A 23,744-nucleotide genomic window follows, 5' to 3' on the forward strand; every position below is an offset into this window, starting at 1 on the left:
CTGTGTGTGTTTACGTTGAGTACGTCCGTTGCTGGCAACGAGTACGTGCAGAATAATTCAGAGTCACGTTCACGTCACCGAACAAAACCAAAGTAAGGCACAAAAAAGGCAGCAGCAGAAGCAGCAGCGGCAGCAGCAGCAGCCGGAGCAGCGGCAGAGTTTTCGCTGCCCGAAAAATCGCCCCCCACAATTGTGAGCAAAGAGACAGTCACGCACACTAGAGAACAACAGCAACAACAATAATAACAACGGCAAAACCGAAGATATTTTGGGGGTGACATCTTTGACTCGACACGGACACGAACGCCAAAGCTGAAGCCTTAGCCAAACGAAAGCCACAACGAACGAGAAGAACGCACGGCGCCAGCCCTAAGAGCAGCGGGTGAGCGCACCTGACACGCCGCTTGGTCATGTACTGGCTGCACCAGTAGCATTTTAAGCAGCCTCACGCTCCAATTCGCCGTCGTCGTCGTCGTCGTTGTCGTTGTCGCTCTCTCCCGTTTATATGTATGTATGCATGTGTGTGTGTGTGTGTGTGTGTGCGTGCAAATGGGCGGGACGTGACGTGCTGTCGAATCGGAATCGACATAGTGCGCATACCAAATGAGCCGAGAGAGAAAGAGAGAGAGATCGCATATAATGTGAATATGTCCAAGTGCGACTGAGATGTAGCTATTGCTATGAACCAAACTGGTTTCCCTCCCTCAGCCATTTATCTCATTCGCTCTTGCTTGGCAGTCGCAACATGCCATCTCTTTCATTTATATAAAATGGAGCCTTTGTTTGGGGCTGCATCACGCGCAGCAATTAGTTTACTTCTTTACACACACACACACACACACACATTTGGGAATTTGTTTTAGCCAAGAGTGGGGACTTGTATCTTTGGCTCTCGCTCTAGCCCGTTGTGTTGGGTTTTGTTTTATGTGTGTTTGTGTATGTGACCGAAATGCCAATGACAAAATACTACCAAAATGGTGGTGCTGGTGCTGGTGCTTGTGGAGGTGGTGTCAGCACTGATAGAGCGCAATTCCTGGATCCTGAACCTGGGCGGGAGCACTAGCCTTTGGCGGGCTGGCAGGTAGCTTTGTGTGTGTGTGTGTGTGTGTGTGTATCATCTGACGGAAGGTGCAAATGTGCAATGTGTTTCTTGGATGGGGGACAGTGGGGGGCGTTTTAGTATTCCACACGAGTATAGAAGTACACAGACAGAAGCTGTCTCTGTTTCTCTCACTCACTCTCTCTGTCTATCTTCTTTATGCTGTTATTTCTTCCTCTTGGTTTCCTTTTTATGCGTTTATAACAATTTTTGGAGAAGAAAAATTGTTTAATTTCCATCAAGACGAACATAAAAAGTTCTGTGGCCATGGATAGGATGAAAATTGTATATTTTAAGCATTCGGATCGTTTTCGAAATAGCCGCTCATAAAATTTATGCAAACATCCTGGCAAGTCCTTGCCATGGCAAATGACAGAAATATGTATTTGGAATAAGTTGAATTGAACTATCTGAATAAGACTTTGCCTAGGACGATGGCATTTGAAGAGATTCTTCTTCAATGCCTTTAAGAGATCGATCTGTAGATCGTATTTTTGGTATAATCCTGATCTAGAGCCTTCGAAGACAAGGAAATGTAGGCTCACTTTCCCTTTCTAATACCTGTGATTGGGGTCGGTGGCTACTTTAATATTTTCCCACAAAAACTAGAGCAGGCATGATTTTGCACATGCAATTTTGTCGGTAAATACCGCACACACACATACACCCGCTACACACACACACCGTCCATTCACATCTCACACAGTCTCATGAAATTACGTAAACGTTAACGTAACTGGAACATGTGTAGAAACTGAAACGTGATCGATTTCTTGAGCCACCGCCACCAACAGACAAGTTGGCGTAGCGAATTCTCCCACAATTACGCGCGGCGGCAATTGTGAATTTTAAAAAGGAAACGTGCCAAGTGCCGGACCCGGACCAGACCACACCAGACCAGCTCAGAGTAAGTAGCAAGCAGCCAGCCAGGAGGTGGAAATGGCAACAAAAAAGCACACACAACTCTTCACGAGAAGGGGGGCGAAACTGAGCTGAGCTGAACTGAGCTGTTGTGCCTGTGTGTGAGCTGAAGGTGTAGACAATGAATGAGGAACTAAAATTCAACGCCGCGCCATAAAAATCGAACGTGAACGTGGCGGCGCGGCCGCTGAGAGAGCGCGTTTCCGGTTTCCAGTTTGCGCCGCTGGCATTGCCGTCCACCACGTCTAAATACATCCCACGTCCACGTCCACGTCCAGACAGTGAGCAGACATCATCATCATCATCATCGTCATTGCCATCGCCAGGCATTGAAATTGGGTAAGGGAGATAGAGAGACAAGGAGAGAGCGAGAGAGTATGTGTGAGAGGAGCCATCCAATGGTTGGTTGTAGGTCGGAAATTGAGCATGTGCGTGTGGATTGTGTGTGTTTCTGGGGCTAAAGAGATGCCGATGCCAATGACGATGACGCTGATGCCTCGAGGACAATGGCCATGGACGTGCAACGATGCGTGCAAAGGAGTTGGGCGGTGGGTAGTGGAGGTGGTGACACTGGCGTTGGCGGTGGCGGTGCCTCCAATGGCAATGCCATGGCCATATAAAGGTGCGTGCGCCGGGTCTCCCGGTTTTTGAGTGCGTGCTGCGGGTGTTGATGGAATCAACAAAACCCATTGGACATGAATTTTCATTTTCGGTTTCGGTTTCAGTTTTAGTTTGCTGTTTTTGGTTTTGGTTTTTCAAAAAGCAAAATCATTTGCTTGTATTCCAGTCAGGAGCAGAAATTGTTGCATGACTTTTATGAATGAGAATATCCAAAGACTTGCTGGGCGACGGCACGTTCCTTTTCTGAGACCCACAAACCCTCCCACCTCCCCCCATCAGAGAGCCACCTCTCTCAATCCCATTGTCTCTCACTCTCTCTCACTCACACACACTCATGTTCTCTGGGTCTAATCAACTCATACGGAGAATATCACGTCTACTATGAATCAGGAGGAACCCCAACAATTGGTCAAGAGAATACACAAAACTTTAGCAAGTTATCCATCACGTTTTCTCGGACACACGAGTCATCCATTTCAAATAGGGACGTGATTGCAAAAAAAAAAAAAAACAAAACAAAACAGCCAACAAAACAAACAAAACTAAATACAGAAAAATTAAATAAATATAAAAAAAAGAAACCAAATAAATAAATTTGAAAAAAAAAAAACAACTGCAGAGAGAACTGATTTGGCTGCCAAGTTATAAAGGCGCCAACTTGAATATGATCGATCGTGCAACAAGGTCGATCAATTGATAAACGCTTCAAGGCAAAACAAGGAAGGAGGCAATCCCCGATTTCATTTTCCAGAGGCCACAAAAAGGAAGCAATAAACTAACCACGATCACTGATCTGTCACGATCCCTTCCAAGAGGTCCAGAGAAGCGAAAGCAATAAAACTGACAGAGAAGGTGATAAAATAACAAAACGAAATTATTTTTCCTTTTCTCCTTCTGCTGCTGCTGCTACTTTCTGATTCTTATTCTCCTCTTCTGTAGTAGCTGGGAAGAAAGGCATTTCACCTTATCAAAGGTGTAAGATCTTAACTGAGAGAGAGAGAGAGAGAGAGAGAGAGAGAGAGAGAGAGAGAGAAATTTTTATGACCAAAGAAAGATTCGGACTTAACTGTTTTTCTGTCTGTTACACAATCGAAACACACACAACAACAAACAAGTTCATAATTCAAAAACCACAAAACAATTAAGCAATAAAAAAGCAAAAGGAGTGACACTCCATGGAAGACCTGGACAAGTATGAGGATGAGGCCAATGAAATTGGAGTAGTGCAGTTCGGGAGCACGATCTTTATCGCCTATAATTGTGCGTGAGCGCTTCTGCTGAAAAAAAGAAGAGACAATCTTTTCGATTCTCGATTCTCTGTTTGTCTTTCCCAACCAACCCGATCCCCTACCTCTCCAGGTGGCGCAGAACTGTCCCCTCAATTGGGGAACATAATATTTTATGTGGCTCAAGATGATGATAAACTGCAGCCAACTTGAAGTTTCGTTTTGGTTTTTGTCTTTTGTTAGTAAGAATTAATCGAGAGCTATCGGAGAGGTGTTGGGGGTCGAAATGTATGTACCTAAGGACATAAGGAACATATACATACTATATATATTGTTTAGTCCCTATTAGTTAAGGTTTAAAGATTGATTTTCATGAGTGAAAAGTTTTCAACTCTTTAGTTTTGTACATTTCTTCTGTCATTCAGTATTAGCCAACTTAACTTAAAGTTTACTAATCGGAAGTCCAAGACAAATTCTGCAATAAAAATGCAACACTCTTTGCTGAAATAAACATGAGTTAAAGGTAAATGATTATGTATGTATGTGTCTCTATGAAACCGTCAACAGGTGATGCTGACAATGCGGACAAAGTGGCTTCAGTGTTAACCACAAATAGTTTGGATTATAACGATTTTCTATGGCCAACAGACAGAGAGGGTTGTGGTCAGTCCATTTAAGGCTCAATACTTTAGAATATAGATAATAAAAGGATGTAAGTTGTTGTTCCTTTGTTATTAAGTAAAGCCAAACTAACTTTAAACTTATTCTCAATCAAATGTAATTAAAAATTCAATCAATATTTTTGCATTTCCCACAGTTAATTTGTTCAACTTGATGATGTATTAAGTGCTCAATTTCAATCGATACGTTAGATAATTTAATATATTTTGTCTACAATTCCATTGATTGAACAATTTGAAAGCGATCGTTGACGTTTTTACCGTTACAAAGCAATAAATTAGCTTTTGTTATTGTGCATTTTCAAGATACATAAATAACAAATCTCAAACTCAGACACAACCTGAACTAGTCGATAGACCGACCAGTAGACACATCATTCAGCCTTCCCTCCCTGCCTCACCTCATCACCTCAGCAATTGCAATTGCCCATCTCTTCTCACCCGTGACCCGTGGCCACTTATGATCTGTTCGTCTGTTCGTTCACTTTTCTGGTATTTAGTGAAACAGAATTCGCATGCCAAACCGTAGCCGTTAAACTGCGGCAAACACAAAAGTGTTCAGTTGTGATCGGAATTATTAATTAATATTCTTGCACCTACCCAAAACTGTGCCGAGATTGTCGAGAAGAGACACACACACACACACACACACAAGAAACTAGTGCACACAGCCAGCCAGTTGGCCAGCCTTTCAGGTTCGAGGTGGATTCGAAGGCGCGCGCGGTTATTTGGTTGGTTGGTCGCCGTCAACAGTCAACTGTCCGCCGCAGTCAGCCATGACCGTGACAACTTGGCAAAAGGCGAGCAAAAACAAACCAAACAGAAGAAAAAAAAACACACACACATGGAATGGCATGGACAGTAGGAGGAATATGAGGACAAAAACAAAACCATCCCAAAGTTACATAATGATCGACTAAGAGATTGTCAGCAAATCAAATGAGGAAATTCTGTATTCAGACTTTAAACTTGATCCTAATTGAGCTAAATTTCAAATCTTAATTTGGGAATCATTTGTCCGCAGAGTTCTCGTTTAAGCCAGGCTATTGGATATCATGGGCCAGTTGTAGTAGAAGCTTCTACTGGAATATTTTGTCTTCAGATTGACAGCCGTTTTGTACCCTTTGATATACCCTCTCTAGAATCGAAAACCGAGCAAAAACCATGGCTTTAGATCGCGAGCTGGAAGCGTGTTCAGGAGCAAAATGCATTCCTCGCATGGCTTGAGGTTGGTTAACGTTGCTGGACTGGACATCAGTGGACTCCGTTTGGATTGGAGGGAATGTGCTCTAGAGGTTTTTTTCTTTTTTTTTTTGTTTTGGTTTCTTTTCAGCTTTTGTTCATTTCATTTTATATATATAACGTTTTTGTTGTTGTTTTTGTCAGTTTGTCATTTGCGTTGTTCAATTAATTGCAGAAATCAATTTAAGCAATGCAACTTTACCTCATTGCTGCATTGTTATTTGTGAAGTTGTTGATGACAATGATGATGATGATGATGATGATGTGGCTGATGATGATGATCGATTCATTGGAAATGGGTTTCGGGACTGAGACTGAGAAATGAGACTGCTGGGTTACTACTACCTTTATGTTGTATTTAGCCGGCTAATTGCTACAACCGACAAAACTCTGAGAAACTCTAGCAAAACTTGTCCTTGTCTCTAGGATAGACCAGAAGAATTGTGTTCTCGTTCGTTTGATTTTCGCTTGCATCTTCCGGCAACTTACCAATACCAAAGACAAAGACAAAGAGAGAGAGAGACAGGGGGGAGAAAAAAAAAAAAAAAACATAAGAAAACAGAGTGTGACAACGCGCGACAGCCTCGAGATAAATCCAATTAGTCTGATATTTGTACTTTTTATGTGAGAATTCTCATTAAAAATGTAAAATGTCATAACAAAACGAGAACAAGACAACAGCAGCCAACAGAAGAAGTCAGCGCCTTAGATAAATTCTAATAGATAGTCGATAGTTGCCATACACTAACTAATATTGATCGATTAGTAATAGTCTTAGAACTTAAGTAAGATTCTTATGAACTTTGAATGAAATCTAAATCATATTTAAATAAAGAGAACTCAACTAATTGTTGCAGGGATCTGTTTAATCAAAGGTCTTTAAAAAATATTCATATTAATTGTTAATCTATTAATGTACTAGATGGAAATCCAAAGTATTCTTCAATCAAATAGGAAATATACCCAAGTCAATGTGATAGGGTTAACTTAGAATCCGTCTGACAACGGTTTCTTTCTAAGCTTGAATGCTGGGATACCAAGTATCTCATAGATGCAACATGCGAGCCTTTGACGTCTTGTCGCCGACGATGACGACAGCGACAACAACAACAATAATATTGGCAATGACAACAAACTTGGATGGGATTCAAACGTCGTCGCCAGCGATGACTTCGGACTTTGTCTTTGACTTTAGCTTGGCATTCAATAATTTTATGCTAACAAATGCGTCGCTGTCAAGTGGCGCTGATGAAATGGTATTGGGAAGGATACTGGGGTGATTGGATTCGGGCGGCAGGTGGGGACAGGGGGGAGCAGCAGCAGCAGCAGCACATAGCATTTACGGTAACATTAACACTTACCGCGCATTCACCGATGACTGGGCAGCTCCAATCTCCTCCATGGACTTTCTGCAAGACAATGCCAGAGAGGGAAACAGAGAGAGAGATAGAGAAGAAAAACGCAAGAAGAGAAAAAGTTTAAATAAATAAGTTAAAACACATTTAGTCGGGCTTGTTGAATTCGATTAGGAGGGGAATCACAACAAAAAAGTTGGCATTTTCTAAATAAATTAAATTAGCCGATAAATGTCTCGGCTCTTAACTCACCTGTCGCCCCAACAAAGTGCATCTTCCCGATATCTGCAATGGAAATGATGAAAAAGCCAAACACATGAGCAACACGATTGATTACATTATCATTCCTCTTTCTCTCGCGCTCTCTCCTCTCACTCTTTCTGCTTCTCCTTCTCCATCTCCTCATATGTTTGAAAGTTGGTGGTTTTCTCTGGTTTTGAGCAAGGTCAACAGGAAGTTGAAATCAAATCTAATAAACAATAATCTTCTGCTGTACAAATTATAGCAAGAAAAACATTTTTGGTTGAACCAGAACTTTATAATCAAGTGCATCATCTACCGATATGGCAAAATTTATTGATTTGTCCCGTCTCAGTCTTGGTCTCTACCTTAGTCTCTCAGTCCTGGGACAGCGCCAGGGTAATTTTTTCTTTCATTCTTTCTTTTATATCAAACACACACTCTCTGAGAAACCGAGACCGTAAATCATTTGGCCAAAGAAGTGGAGGAAAAAAAAGGAAGCAAAAATGTATGCCAAAGACCCTCGCGATTTTTGCAAAAAAAAAAAAAAAACCTTACTCACTGACCCTTCTCTTTCCATTGCTCTTCTTCGGGCCCCAACCCTCTTGCTTGTCATCCTTGAGCGAAAGCGTTCAGGTTCACTAATTGATCGAATCGAAGGGTAGAAAATGATTCTCAGTCTCTCCTTCTCCTTCTCCCTCTCTTGGCTTGTTCATGGCAATTATCAAAATTGTAATATTCATCAGGTTTTCATTTTTCTTTTTCGTTTTCAGTTTCGTTAACCCCCCACCCCGCCCATGATGATCATCATCATCATCCACTCTTTTCTTATTTATTTCATTTTGATTGAGTTCATTAAGCTCATAGGTCAGACAGAGAGAGAGAGATGCCAAGTGAAACTAAATTTTCAATTTGTGATTAATTCATCGCTTCATCATCACTTGCAATATGCAGAACATTCTACTATTTATGCGCTGACAACTTTACGAATCACATTTTAAGTATATACAAACAGTAATCACATTGTCCAGCAACCATCAGAATGCCCTTACTACCAGAATGACTTAGACCGGCGGCTGGCATCCCATATGAGGACAGAATTGCATACCCAACTCCTCCACTTAATTGGGTAGGCCTAGTTAAATGTGGAGATTACACACCTTATTATTATGAAATATGTTCCATAATTATGGCCACTTTTAGAAGGCAAAGAGTCTCGCCCTTATGTAATTTTAACTGTTGCCCAGCCTTCCACCGATTTCCTCCCCGCTCTTTCTCTCTCTCGCTCTCTCTCTCTCACTGTTTCTCTCTATCATCTTCATCGCCATACGAATCGTTCAAGACCAGATACCAGACCACAGGACATAACCGAACCCTAGACCTCCTTATATTGACAGAAGTGGTGGCGGCATCGTCATCGTCGTCGTTGTCGTCGTCGTCGTCTCCTCTTGGCTTGGCGACAGCAATGTCTGGACAACGATGAGGTCTGAGAGCTGAGCTCTGAGCTTCGACTCCTGTCTTCCTCATGCCAATTTATTTATGGTGCGGTACAAGTTTTTACGCACTCAAGTGCTCTGAGACTAATTGGGCACGAAACGCAATCAAAGTGACGACGACGACAACAAAACGATGTATTGGCTGCTCCATGCTGTATGCTGGCGGTACTACTTCGGCGAGGGGGGCACAAAAACACACCAGAAAAGAGGCAAAAAAAAAAATCCAAAATAAAAAAAAAACAACACCGATGCTTGATCAAGTTGAGCGTTGTTCGATCACTTGAACTTTTATATCGACGACTCTGTTGGGGCTTTGATTTGTGGTTTGCAGCATAGTTTGTGGGCAAAATAGTTGGGCTATGTTCTACACAATTATCTGTTATTATCAAGAGTTTTTCGTTGTTGCAATGTTGACATCTCATTGCTGTTGCTGCGCTACTGCAGCATTGCAGCACTCAGAGGAGTCCTCCTCCTGCTCCTTTGTAGTGGAGCTGGGGCCACCTTTTATGCCAACACTTAAAAATAGCAGCCACAGGAGATGTAATTCGCCTTCTCTACACCAGCTCACTACCACTGATCGTTGAGGGAGAACACGTGTCGATACCAACTAGGAAAGCAGAGGCAGAGGCAGATCGCAGATGATGACATTGTTTGACATCGATGGAAAATCCCAAGAGTTGAAAGAACAATATAAAATCTGTATTGTGGTGACCCCGACGACTACATAGGAGAGTAACAAAAAGCATTCTCTATAAAAATCGGTTAAATTTTAAATTTGGTGACCCCGACGATTGACACACAACCTCGAATTGCCATCATTCCCTATGCTTAAGTGGTCCAAATGAAATCTTAAAGTTTTTCCACTTTGATTAAGTTCCACTGTAACATGGTGTTTTGGTATGGCATTTTTTGATTTCAACTTTTGAATGATGCTGTCAAAGGCCCCAATGCGATTTGTGATTGGTATTGGACATTGATCGCACACACGTTTTAAATGACAGTTGCCTCTGTCTCTGCACCTTTGTCTATCATGTTACTCTGATTATGGTCCTAAAAAAGATCGTTCGGTTATTGAACAATTATTTGTATTAAGCGGTCTATGATTGGAACAGCGAATGGGACTGGATCATAAATTGGTGGTCGAATGACGAAGGGTTTGAGGGGGTTCACACACATTATTGAAGTTTAGGTCCGGGTCCCCTTACCTGTGGGGCGTTTACTTCTGCTTAAATTTTATTTTTTAACAATATTTTTTTTTCTTCCCCTGCTATCGTTCTACCTCAGTCTCTCCCTCTGCCATTCTGCTGGCCTTAATATCAAATTTTCGCTCTAAATTCCTCTGATCAATGATTGCCTTTTTGCCTTCTTCCTGCAACAGTGAATGCCGCGAATCTTGGCTGCTTCCTTGGGCCTTTGCCTCCTTCCTCTCCTTTAGCCTGTGCTGTCCAGTTCTGTGTGTGTGCGTTTTTTTTTTTTTTTTTTGAAGTTCAAGTCGTTGACTGACGAACTGCCGCTGCTTCAACTGATCGACTTGGACTCTTTTGGACTGATCATCATCATCATCGATCGCTCGATCGATCGCCCTGTCTGACTGTCTGTCTTCCTACCGACCGACCTTGTATTGCTGCCTTTGTTGTTGTTGTCGGCAGGGATTCCAACAATTTTGAAACTTCTCATACATATTTATAAGTTTGGCAAAGTTTTGCGAACAACGAAAAAGAAAGAAGCGTAAAGCTCTGCCTACAACTTTTTCTTTTTTTTTTTTTTTTTGGTGCTGATATACGCTCTCTCGAATAGGGTAACCCAAAAATGTTGAAGGATTCGAAACACTTAGCAATTTTCTATCCTAATTTGATTCTTGATAGACCCTCAAATCCTCAGAGAGTCAAGCCAGAGAGTCGGCCAGTTCAGTTTTAATTAAGAACTTAGTTTAAGAGTATAGAATAAATATTGTTTTTGTTTTGACTAAGACTAAATAAGTTGCGGTTGATGGATTTTGGGCTCTCACAACTTTTATCTCAATTATTTGATCGTCTGGCCATAAACGATATAGGACAAACTAACTAAGTGGGTTCTACTTGGCTAACTTTGTCATATAATATGTAGGTATACAATGCATACTTTTGACCCATTCCGATCGGTTTATGAATCACAGCTGGCTAACTAGCGATTAGTTAGTTAAACGAACTCCCACTCTTTGTTATTCCAAACAGGGATTTGTACTTTTGCACTTTGGTGTAAAGAAAAGGTAAAAAAAAAAAAAACCAAATGTGTGCAATTGGTAGAAGTGGTGGGAAAAGGGCGGGAGGGGGGTACACTGTCTCAGTCTTAGGGCCAGGCCCTTGCAATGTGTGTGCCGTTTAATCATTGTTATTGTAACATGGCATGAATTTCAATTAATTTTACGCGCTACCAGCAAAAGAGAAGGAAAAATGAGGAAGGAAAAAGAGGAGCAGCAGCAGCAGCAACATCAGGCAGGAGTCATCCGATTGGTGGTGGTGGTGGTGGTGCTGCTGCTGCTGATAGTGCCCCTTCAACGCTTTGGCGTTGATGAAATTGTTGGCTCACTTTGAATTTGCCGGCAGCAAGGACATGTATCCCACACATCTACATCCACATCCACATCTTCTACTGCTGTAATAGCTTTATGCCTGGCGGCTGTGTGAACATCAAGCTCATCAAAAGAGCTCCTCCAAACCGGCAGCCGCAAACATCAAGCCATCCCAACCAAAACAACGTTGTAATTTACTCTACAACCTGCAACCTGCAACTTGAGCTTCAGACTGGAGACTCTTTTGCCTCTTGGCGGAGTGGGTGGGTAAAGTCAATTTCCAGTGTTTTTTCTTCGTCCTGGCTTTTTTTTTTTCTCAGAGTGTTGCGCTTCATTTACATAATTTAATTGAATGTGACGTGGCTGGGTTTGGTCGAAAGATGCGGACTGTTGGGCACCTCCTCGCCTGGCCGCCTCGCCTCTTCCCTGGGTGCAAGTGTAGCTCGTAATGCATTTGAGGTGGGGCATTTGTAACACCTTTTTGCGGCAAACGATCGAACGGATTGGCTGAGACAAGATGCCGGCCAACCGGGTATAATGTGGGGAGTGGGAACTTGATGTTAAGTATATTGAAGATTATAGATTGAAAATGTAAATATCTATCGATTAAGCATAGATTGAATAAACAAATTGCTTTGCTTTTTTTTTTGGCATAATCTTTATAAAATTTATGGGCAAATATGCATGTAACGGATACCTCAAAACATTTCAGTTAGCAGAGGTTTATTATTTTGATATAACATTTAAATTTTAATTGAAAAATTGCCCCTCAAGCTTAAAAGTTTTTCAAATTTATGTGATTTCTATGCGATCTTCAGTTGGTTTTCTTTTAGTTTATTTTGAATGAGGATATCAAAAAGTACTTAAGTAGATTTTGAATCGTTGTAAAGGCTTTTTTTCTGGTTTTAATCTCTTTAATTATGACAAATATCGATTGATGACTATATTTGCTGCCATTTTCAACTAAGATTGAAGCAAATAAGTATTCATTTTGTTTGACCATTTTCTTTGACTACTTTTTGTTGGCTTTTAAACTTTTCTGTGTGTGTACATTTTCATCATCAACTTTATATGCCACCCCTCTCTTGTGTTGGGGAGGGGGGCGGCCCCTTCACAGGGTATCCACAGCATAATCGTAATCATAATCTACTGCATTTTATTTCATTTTCTCGCGTTGAAGTTATGTTTCTCTCTTCGGTTTCTTTCTTTAGTTCAGTTTCATTTTGCTCTTTATGCTTTACTGCAATTTCTTAATGGCCGTGTTGCCTCCTCACCCCAGCCCCCCTCCCTCTGCAGATTTTTGCAGTAACAACACTCCAACCAATCACGTTCGAAATATAAATTGTGGAAATGATGGTTTTTTCACTGTACATTTTGCGGTATTCCCGTTGTCCAGAGGATGAGGATGAGTCCAACTTCAAGTCCAAGTCTATGTTTGAAGTCATCAAAACCGCAAGAGTTGAGTGGTCTATGACCATGGAAAATTTGTGTGTTGTGTCGGTGGTTCTGGTGGTGCTGCTGGTGGTGTTGGTGGTGGTCGATCGCTTTGTAGAATGAAAATGCTGATCGTGCTTCTGGCGCGGTTGTAGGGTCGGCTACTTAATGAAAAACAAACGTCCCAACAATTTTCCAGTTAGGTCAAAAACCCATTTCTCTCAGTGTAATGGACAAAATGCAACTTTAACGAATTGAGGCAAAGGCAAAAGTAAAAAAAAAAAACACAACACAACCAACAACAAAGTAATAAAAAAATGTAGCTATATAAAAATAAAATGAAAATAATGGGAAAAAGACCAAAATGAAATTGAGGCACAAGAGGCTGATGAGGAGGAGGAGGAGGAGAAGTGGTGCTTGATGCATCAACATCATCAAGGGGCAAAGATTGTAACGGGGTGAGGGGGAGGGGGAGGGGCTAGCTGGCATTGAAATGGTGTGTGATGGTCGGGTTGCTTTTCGGGGGGAGATTCAAGTGAAGATTCAAAGAGGAAAGGCATATGGTTAGGGGGATATCCCCAACATAACACAACACAATCACAGTTTAGATTTCTTTCGTCTTCTCCGACTTCTTCGTCTTTCAGTTTGGTTGCTTGTTGCTCTTTTAATATTACTTCCACTCCGCGCTGTATGTATGTATGTATGTATGTGGGCATAGGTATGTATATGTATTCGTATGTCTTCGCCAATATTCGCCAAGGTAATAACTCAGGTGATTATAGTAATTATGCGTTCTGACGCGATCCAGCCACGGATAACGCTATTTCGATATAATTGAAAAATGCTGATAGACGCTGATTGTGTGAGCACTCTGAGGAGAATCAAAGTCAGACTCAGTCAGAGTCAAAGTCGGAGTCGGAGTCACAGTCAGAGGGGGGTAAGGATTACTTTGTTGGGTGTCGGCAGTTCATGCTAGTTGTTGGAAAGAGTTTTTGGATATTAGAGGTGAAACGTATTCCCTCTTCTGTCATAATAATCAGATTTGACTTATCAGATTTTGACTTATCAGAAGCCAACCGATATCTTGCTATAATCTTTCTAAAGATCAACCAAAGATTCATATCGAATAATGAATAATAGATACACCTAGAGTCGTGCGTGATTGTGGATGGTTGGCCATCTCTAAAGATTGATGTGACTCTAACTGACTGCCGGCTGCTGTATGTACTTGGCTCAATCCTGCAGCTTCAGTTTAATGGGCTGGTGCTGGTGCTGTTGCTGGATGAGATGCCCATCACCAATCACAGTTCATGAATTACAACGCCATCGCCATATTGTTGTGGGAATTGTTTTTGGTTTTCTTTTTTCGAAAACAAGACTTGGTCGTCGTCTTCAGCATCAACATGGCTAATGCGGCAAAATGTTCTTTGATGCCGATTTCATTTTTGCGATATTGAAAATAACCATGCATTATATACCAGGGCTGAGAATGAAATTCAACTTAACTGAACCGAACTGAAGTAAACCAAAATCTCTGTGCAACTCATCAGGCGAATAAATGGAGACATGGCCCAAATGAAAAGAGGTAAAGGTAAAGCATGGCACAGAGAAAAGAAAGGGGGAAAGAAGTTCTTTAAGTTGAAAAGTTTCTCAACTCAAAAAACTTATCTCGTGACAATCGGTGAAGCTCCGTGAGTCGTTCATCGCATCGTCCGACCGTCTGTCCGTCCGTCCGTCCGTCCGTCCGTCCGTTCGTTCGTTCGTTCCATTCGTTTCGTGTGGCATGTCGAAAGTGTTATTGTCACGTAAATTCAATTAGTTTAATTATGAGTTTCATCGATGTTGGCACCTCTGGCTAAGAGTCTGCCAACAACAACAACAACAACAACACAGAAATATTATTTTGGTAATACTATTTTTTTTTTTTTTGTTTTTTGGCTTTTCTCTTCTTGTTTTTTAAATTAAATCGGATTGCGCAAGCTTATCGCAGATTTTGCAATTACTTTTTTTTTTTCCACCAAACAACAATGTGGATAGATACATAATTACGCGGGTGGCAATCGGGGCGGGGTGGTGGTGGGGCACTTTTGGCATGTCTCAAGAGGAAAAGGTGTAGTAAATTGTAGTCACGAATCTTGCCTTTTGCTCAAATTGGTTAACTAAAGTGGAAGCTGAATATAATTCACAATAGAATTGACCAAAACAGAGAATCAATTGAATTAAATGCCAACCAACAAGTGATCATAATCATAAATAGTTGAGATCTAAAATACTTGTTCAATAAACTCAAACATATTTCAGTCAAATTGGCAGATTTTTCTATTGAAAACTTAACTTGACTAAACGATCAACTACATAAGTATCTATCTTAGAATCAGCTATCTTTAATACATTTCCAAATTTTCCAATAGCGAATTACATGGGTTTAAGTTTTATCAGTTTTCGATCCGAATTGTATGTATCTAAAGGCGACTAAATGTATGCAACCCTTTCTGATTCAACCTTATACCAATATAATACTTAAAAGGGTCTGTCTAAAGAATTTGTTGACGATCCACCCTAGATCCATTTGATTAGAAACGAATCTTGTTTGTCTTTGTATCCTTTGTTTGTATCCTCCAGAGTAATGTTTCTTATTCTCTATAGAATTTATTCCACTTAGTATAAATATGGTATGTAAAATATGAATACTCAAGGAAACCATATTAGACGGTTACTTTGGCAACCTTTTTTGATAGCTATCGAACCCTTTCTTTGCGACATCGATCTAGCAAGGGAACATAAGATTTGAAACCTTAATAGTTTAACATCTTGGCTGGATCAAAGAAACTATATAAACCGATGTATTCAAAGACAACATGAGTACTTTGAAGAATGCACCAAGTGCATCTAAGAATCAGGAATACTTTTTATGGCTATAGTTAAGCCATATTAGAAACCAGAAACTAAACGTTATTCGATTTCAATCAATTATGATTACATAATCTTCAACATTTTATGTTAATAGCCAAGATACTATTAAAAATATTAACAAATTACGAGAATTTCACAGCCCTTCATTTAAGGGCCATGGGCATTTGTCCTTACTATAGGATAATGAAGATTGAGTTATGCTTGTTGATAAATCTGAAAAGGTGCAACTCGTTTGTTTCGTTTTCTTCTAGTCATCCATATAAGGATTACACATTTGAGTATTCGCTGCTGATCGAGAGGAAGTATCATTTTTTATACTATCCTTTTAGTGCATAGTCCAGAGAACTTTCAAATAATTGATAAATGGAATGAACTTAAGAAGTTATTCAATATAGATTTATGTCGTTGAGCTCTGCTCTGTTAATTGGGGCCCTCATTGGGTGAAATATTTGGTCCTTGTAGTGTTTGGAGTCAAGTGAGAGATAACTTCCTATGTAGAGTTTGTATGTACGTATTGGCAGGACACCATAACGATGACACTTACTCAGTTCGGTTTCGGATACGCCCACCACATTGAGTGTATAGCATTTGCATATACATATATGCATACATACAAACATATTGTATGTACATTGAGTGAAGGAGATGGAGAACAAGGATGAGGACGAGGACGAATGCATGCACCTTTATTGGGCATTGCCTTGTTATTTACCTATAGTAGGGAAATCCCTGCGGTACATGCAAATCCATGGGCATTCCACCTTGGGCAGCGGCAGCAGCGGCCAAATGATGTGGATGCGAATGATGATGGGAATGGTGTGGATGATGATGATGATGATGCGAGTGTATAGGATGTATGGGATGATTCTGGACATGCGCTGCAGCGGCAGCAGCAGCGAATCCGGCATCCGAAGCCATCGAATGATGACCAAGGACAGCAGCCCAGGGTGAGGCAACAAAACCGCTGCCATGATGCTCCATGATGATGATGATGATGATTTGATAGGAATGGGATGATGCTATGGATTTTTGTTTATGTTGACGACGATGCCGATGACTTTGACTTCGACTGCTTCTTCTTCTTCTTCACACTTGGCACTCTATCTTGCTGTCTCGCTCACATAAACTTTTTTGCTGTGCTCTAACGCTCGATCTATATGTGTATATATATACATATATATATATCTATATTATAGCTCTTAGCTATTTATCTTTGATTTGATGTCACACACAAAAACACACACACACACACACAGGCACACACATATTCAATCCAAGATGGCGGCCATTATTTACCGTTAACGCGCATGGCCACAGCAAAGGAGCCAACCCAAAAAAAAAAAACAAAAAAACAAAAAAACAACAACAACAACAGCGCAAAGACGGAGGAAGAGGAGCTCGCGCGTTGGCACCGACGGCGAACTATATATAGTTTGGACGTACTTCGGTACCCCGACGGATGGCACGGCACACCACCACCGATGGACAGAAGACCAGCCAGCACACCACCAAAGCAAAAAAAAAAAAAAAAAAAAAAAGTAAACTCCGTAAAGGAAGGAAGCAAGTCGCAGAAACCAACGTACACGTTCCGTGTGCAGCACTACGGATGGATTTTGTGTCTTCGTAATTTTCGTTGGTTCGGCGGATTGGTTTGGTTTGTGTGGCTCTCTGTTATTAGTTTTTTTTTTTTTTGTACGCTTCCTTGTTGATTTGGATTTTTCTTTAGGTTTACGTTCACGGTTTACGGTTTACGGCTGGGATTGCGATTGCTTTGCTTGGCGATTTTTGTGTGTGTGCTTATTTTGGTTTTTTTTGTTTGTTTTGTTTTTGGTTTTTGTGGCTTGTTTCGTTCTTTTCGTTCTTTCATGGGGGTTTTCGCACGTTTTTGGTCCGCGTTCACCTCTGCACGGCACGAAAATTGGCGATAAACTATCGCCTCGCATCAGGAAACATGGTCGGTTGGTCCGACTTGGTTGGCTGCTGGCTGGCTGCTGGCTGCTGCCTGGTGTCGGACCCCGACTCTGTCTCTGGCTTTGGCTCTGACTCTGGCTGTGGCTCTGGCTCTGGCTCCGACTCCGACTCCTCTCACATCGCATGGCATCGCATCGCATCTCGGTTGCGCTGGCTGCGCTGGCTGGGGCTTGCATCTGTGCAAACTGCAAATGGTGGTAGAGCAGGTTTTTGTGTTGTGTGTGAGTTCGGGGCCTCCAACTGAACGGAGGCAAAAGCTGAAGCCTCGGAGAGTAATCGAGAGCAACATCCAACACACACACACACCACACACAAACACAGCATCCAGTTATTGTTTTTGCCTGCCTCTGTCTCTAAGTGTGTGTGTGTGTGTGTGTGTGATTTTGGCCCATCGACCAAAGTGTTGCACAAATCGGCACTGGCTCTCTCTCTCACACTCTCGAGTCGAATAATCGGCGAAACGAAACGAGCCCCATAGCACCAACAAAAACAACAACACTTGCCACACATTTATGGCCATCTCATACACATTTGCAGTCTCTCAAGTCTCCACCACCACAACCACTAACACCACCACCACCGCCGCCAGTAGCACCACCTGTGCTTGCCTCTTCGGCTCTCAGTGGCACTCATCAGGTAAAACAACAACATCATGCCTCTTCCGAACATCCTCGAGAGAATTCTCAATTCTCAACATTGTATTGTGTGTGTTTGGTTTTTTTTTTGGTGCAAGATAAGCAAACCTACTGGGGGGCAGAGGCAATACCATTTGTTACCCATTGCGGTTACATGTCGTATTTATATGATAAACATCCTTTGACAGATTGCTCCATTGAAACAAGTGATAAGGTTATATATCTATATATCAACTTTTATTGTCATTTCTATAAACTAGAGATCATTTAAGTTTCCAAGTAACTATTAACATTTGAAGACTGCTCACATTCAAATCTGAGGGACAATTGGTGAACAGTTTAATATGTTAGAAGCTTTAATATCAGGATATTTTATTGAAAACTGTGAAAGGACGAAAATAACATCCATACACTAGCCTGGGATTCCAACCCGGATCCTCATCTATATGTATGTAAGTATATGACATAACTCTGTGAGTTTAAAGTTATTTTGAGCCAAATTTGTTGAAGTGTTTACTTCCTTCTCTCCTCTCATTTACACAAAAAGGGCTATATCTTTATAGATCATGTGTTTTAGCATTAAGAGATTAATTAATGATGGGAACTTGGTAGACAACTTGCTCAACTCTCTATTCCCTCTAATAAATGACCTCGAACCTATGTACATATATATTCAAATATTTTGATGGTAATCAATTAAAGTAACTCATTACCATAACTATTTCCAAAACATAGTTTTCCCATTTTTTGGTTAAGGCTTAAACTTATAGTTACTGGCAGGATTCTAGGTAGACACACGGCGAAAACAAAGTATATTAAAGTTGGAAGAGAGAACGATCTATTCCAACCAATCCAATCCGTGTTTCAATCTACATCAGTCTTGAGTGAGTTGTTGTCTTTGGCATAAAAATAGTTAAGCTAAGGTATTTTAAATAAGCAATCCTTTTATTTTTTAACTCTACCAAAAGCAAATGAATATTGTCTTTTATGATGAGAGAATTTGTTTGGGATTCACAAGAAGGACATTGTTCTCACAAGATTTTCTTTTGTATAATTTCTTTGGTTGTGGCTGTGGCTGTGACCGTGTGGACGTGGCCAATTCTTTTGCTGACAACTTAGTTAAATAAGGCGCCACCTGTCAAATGATTTTCAATAAAAATAAATTCGTGATTACACGACACAATATCGAACGAAAAATCGAAGATCAGCAACCGCAACAATAACAAAAAGACTCCCACGGGGAACGCTTTACCTGCCTCCTCTGCTGCCTTTAGACAGAGTCTCGGTCTCGGTCTCAGTCTCATCTTGGTTGTGGTGGTGGTGGTGGTGGTGGCAGCAGCAGCACCACTGCTTTGGGGGCTATTCGCACACGACTTTAACTTCCAGTTGAGGTCCAAAGGAATCCTTACACATACACACACACACACATGCACACGTATATGTACATACATATAGAAAGTGTATGAGGAGTACCTACATACACTCATCGAAGATTCGCAACTTCTGAATCGCAGTCGCAATCGTGCAGGGTCAACGTCAATACTGCTGAATGCTGTCGTCCGCCAGTTTGTCCCTCTGTCCCTCAGCCCGGCAGTCTGTCCGTCTCGATGTCTGTCTGTGAATGTCCCACTGTCTTGGCTTGTTTACAGTGTGCAAAAATCATTTAGACAAGTTGACAAAAGCTCGTTTGGAACGTGAGTAACATGAGTTGGCTTCGACTGCGACTTCGTCTTCGACTTTAAGTCGACTGTTGTTGGCTTTGGTCGACGTCGTCGTTGCCGTTGCCGTCGTCATCGTCATCATCGTCGTCGTCGTCGTCGACGACGACCTGAGGCTACTTGGAATGATTCTGTTTTGGTTTTGCTTTTGGCTGAAGTCTTAATTCTAAACATGGCAAATGTGCTTGGAGCGTGCTGCTTATGCCTCATGGCACAAAATTGAGGCCTTGCCCCCAAGTTGGGTGACCTTTTAGTATTTGGTATGAAATTGATATCTAAACTATATGTGAAAAGAAGGAGAACGGAAGGTGCTTCAACTTTTGGCTAGCTTTGGTATCCTAAAAGGATTACTGACCAGATATATGTATCTATCTGGAACTTTAATGGGATAAGATGTAGTCAGGACTTATTGATTCAAGTAGAGTTCGTTTTGTATTTTGTTTTTAATTTAGAATTTATAACTACATCTGAACCTTCCTGATAAGCCCCACACCCTTTTGAATCCACGATTATCCAGGAGCCAGGAGAATAGAGAGCGAGAGAGAGAGTATCAATGGTGATACTGAAATATGTATTATAAAACTAAAATGTATATTTTGGTAACTTAGTTAGATCTGTAAACGCTTTGACAGTCCAAATGGTTCCTATTAACTAGAGCAAGAAGTGTATTTCTCAGATACTAAATGATATTATCAAAGGAATACAAAGGATCCCTCAACTGGCCTGTCTACTCTGATGACTTTACCCTTATGCTCTCTCTCTGTCTCCCTCCGGCATATCAAATGCAAGTGCAAAAGATATGACTTTGCCTCCTTTTCGTCCTCATCTTCATCTTCCTGCTGCTGCTCCTGCTGCTGCTAGTGGAGGAGAAAGAAAGAAAGCAGAGAGAAAAAAAAATATGTGCTAAAAAGTACACAAAACTTCTACTTGATGGAGAATATTTGCTGCCAACAGTGCCAACGTCTTTTGTAGTACGTGATAAGCATACATGAATGGCAGGGGCGAAAAGGGGGAAAAACTTTACGTCAGGATTACAATTTTCCAGGAGGAAAGATGCAATGACTATTGATTTTCCCTTTTAGCTAAGTTTAATGAAATTTTTTCGCTTCCTGAGAGTTTTTCGTGTAATTTGTGTGCCACCGAAAACTTTAAAAGGCATCAAAACAAAATATATCTGGTAAATACCTACGAATATATAAATATATATACTCGCAAGTAGTTATACGCCGACTGATTTATGCACCTGGTATTGTGGGCATTTGACAGCTTTATCTTTGGATCAGAATGTGAACAACAGCAGCAGCAGTAGCGGTGGCAGCGGCAGAGGCAGAGGCAGCGGGACCTTCTCCTAAGGTGATTGATACGACTGTAAGTCGTCGAATGGAAATTAAAATTGAAAAACGCAAAACAAACAAATAACTTGCAATGAGTTCGAGACTCGGACTTGGATTCGGTCTTGGTCTTGGTCTCGGTCTCCGTATTGGTATCGGTATCGGTATCGGGGGGGAGCTTTAACGATCCAAACGAACCGTTCAGGGGAAGACGTGCCTATCATACACAACCATTCTCCAGTCAGTCAGTCAGTCAGCCAGTCCATTTTGTTGGATTCCGAGGGTTGGGCCATATTCACTCGCTCACTCACATTCACATACTTTGCTTACTTACTTACAGTTGGGCCTACAATTTCGTATGTTGGTTTTTGGTAGTTGATGTTTTGCATTTAAAGCGTCTGTCCACCTGCCAACCGAACCAAACCAACCAACCCTGAGACTTTGACTCTGACTCTCTGACTTTACCAATTCGTAGAATTTGTCGATATTTATGAGTTTTTTTTTTTTTTCTTTTTCATTGTCGTTTTGTCTTCTTTGGGTTGTGATTTCTTAGATTTGCATAACTAGGTCTCCTTTTTTTTTTTTTTTTTTTTGTAAGGTTACAAGTTGTACATTTTTAATTTCTCCAAAAAAATAAACGAACAAATCAAAAAACTTTCGACGCCCCCGAAAAAATTGAATCCAAACGCAAAGAATCAAGAAATTCGCCTGCTGAGAATTGAATGTGTGTGGTGGGGCTGGGGGATGGCGGGGGAGTGTTAAGGAAGGCGGAAGTCGAAAAGTAAAGGAAATTGCAGGTTCTCCAAGATTCACTTTGATGATATTGATTTTTCCGAGCTCTTTCTCTCTCTCTCTCTCACTGTCTTTGGCACTGCATCTCCCTCACTCTCGCTGATGGAAACGTGACTGGCATATGAAAGTGGCCAAGATGAGCAAAAACCCAAAGAAGTAAAGAGATGTGGTCAGTCTTTTGCTCAAACTCAAAGTTCCTTCAGACGTTTGTTGTATGCAAAAAGTAGCACCTGGACGAACGTGTGAACAGTTTTTAGCAATTAACTGGAAGCTGGTTCTCCCTCTAACTCCCTCTCTCTCTCTCTCTCTCACTGTCTGCGCTGTCTTTCTCTGTCTCTCGTTCTTTTCATCTCAGTTGTCTCCTGCGGCACGCGGCGTCATGCAGTCTGCCACTTTAACTTGGAGCAGCATGCGCCAAAAGAAACAGTGTTAAAAAAAAAAAAAACAAAAAACAAAACGCAATCCGAAGAAGGCCGCCCCAAAAAAACATTCATCCTAATTGGCGTTCAATCTTTTGCTTTCTGCCTGCCTTCGATTTGCATGCACGCGATGCTCAACATGTTCGGTAGCCACGTTCTTACATTCCTTTCGGCTCCTGCAATGCAGAGAACCGTGGGATAATCTCTACAGAAAACTCCAAATATAATTGATATAGAATATGTTGTATAACAAATCAACATTCATTCAATTTAACAAAATTTGAACTCCAATTAAGATGAGGATTAGAAAATTGACGTTACCTTCAGAAACTCTAATGTTCAATATAATCGGAGCTCGAAGTTTGATTTCAGTTTTCATTCGAAACCTTGTAACTTCGAGTCCTAGCATTAAGTGTAGCTTCTGAATATCTTTCCTATCGAAAGCCTGAACCCGATTAGTGGAAGTTTATTGAAATTCATTCACTTGGCAATCAGATTAAGGAGCTTGAATAAAAGTGTTCAACTAGGAATCCACAAAAAAACTAAAGTTCTGATAAAAAACTGGTAAAGAGTTTTTAAAATTAGGCAAAAGTCTATTTTGGTCCAAAGTTTTACGAAAGGATTATGTAAATATAAAGGATTATCCAGTTAAGTCTTTGCTGCATTTATGGGAAACTGATTTTTTGAGCTACAAAAGCTTTATATTGTCCCATAGTGCGCTCTTGCCGGCAGAATACGTAGTTGTGGCTCAATCGCAATGTTTGCTGAACTAATTAACATTTTTAATGGCGAATCCTTGTAAGATTTTGTAAGAAGGAAATCTTTTGAGCCAAATACACCGTCGGCCAAAATTGAAAATCGTCTGTGTGTGTGTGTGTATATGAGTGTTTTCAAAAGGATTTGATGACGCTCGTGTTGTTGTTGTTGATGTTGCCGGTGTTAGTTGCTGCTGCTGCTGTTGGCCAATGTCAAATGTTTTTGTTTAATTTAGATTCATGCCGCTTGATAATTTATGCCAACTTCTTCTCAGTCTGAGCAGAGTTTCCTTTCTGTCGTCAAGTTTGCCGACGGCGCTTTTGATTTAGGATTGTCATATGCTC

At 41.0% G+C, this 23,744-nt stretch overlaps 1 protein-coding gene across 2 annotated transcripts in view; it reads right to left on the minus strand.

Annotated features, from left to right (window-relative positions):
- The window catches only part of trh (trachealess), a 28,263-nt gene extending 11,453 nt beyond the window's left edge, over nucleotides 1–16,810 (minus strand). For both annotated transcript variants that reach the window (XM_068286817.1, XM_068286814.1), the window contains exons 1-3: nucleotides 16,491–16,810; nucleotides 7,397–7,429; nucleotides 7,151–7,198 (exon numbers count right to left, since the gene is read on the minus strand). In XM_068286817.1, the coding sequence (XP_068142918.1) occupies nucleotides 7,151–7,198; nucleotides 7,397–7,429; nucleotides 16,491–16,759 (350 nt within the window). In that variant the 5' untranslated portion in view covers nucleotides 16,760–16,810. The remainder of the gene's footprint in view (nucleotides 1–7,150; nucleotides 7,199–7,396; nucleotides 7,430–16,490) is intronic.
- Nucleotides 16,811–23,744: the final 6,934 nt, after the last annotated feature.

Source organism: Drosophila tropicalis, unplaced genomic scaffold (genome assembly GCF_018151085.1).
Source record: "Drosophila tropicalis isolate 14030-0801.00 unplaced genomic scaffold, ASM1815108v1 contig_463, whole genome shotgun sequence".
Lineage (NCBI taxonomy): Eukaryota > Metazoa > Arthropoda > Insecta > Diptera > Drosophilidae > Drosophila > Drosophila tropicalis.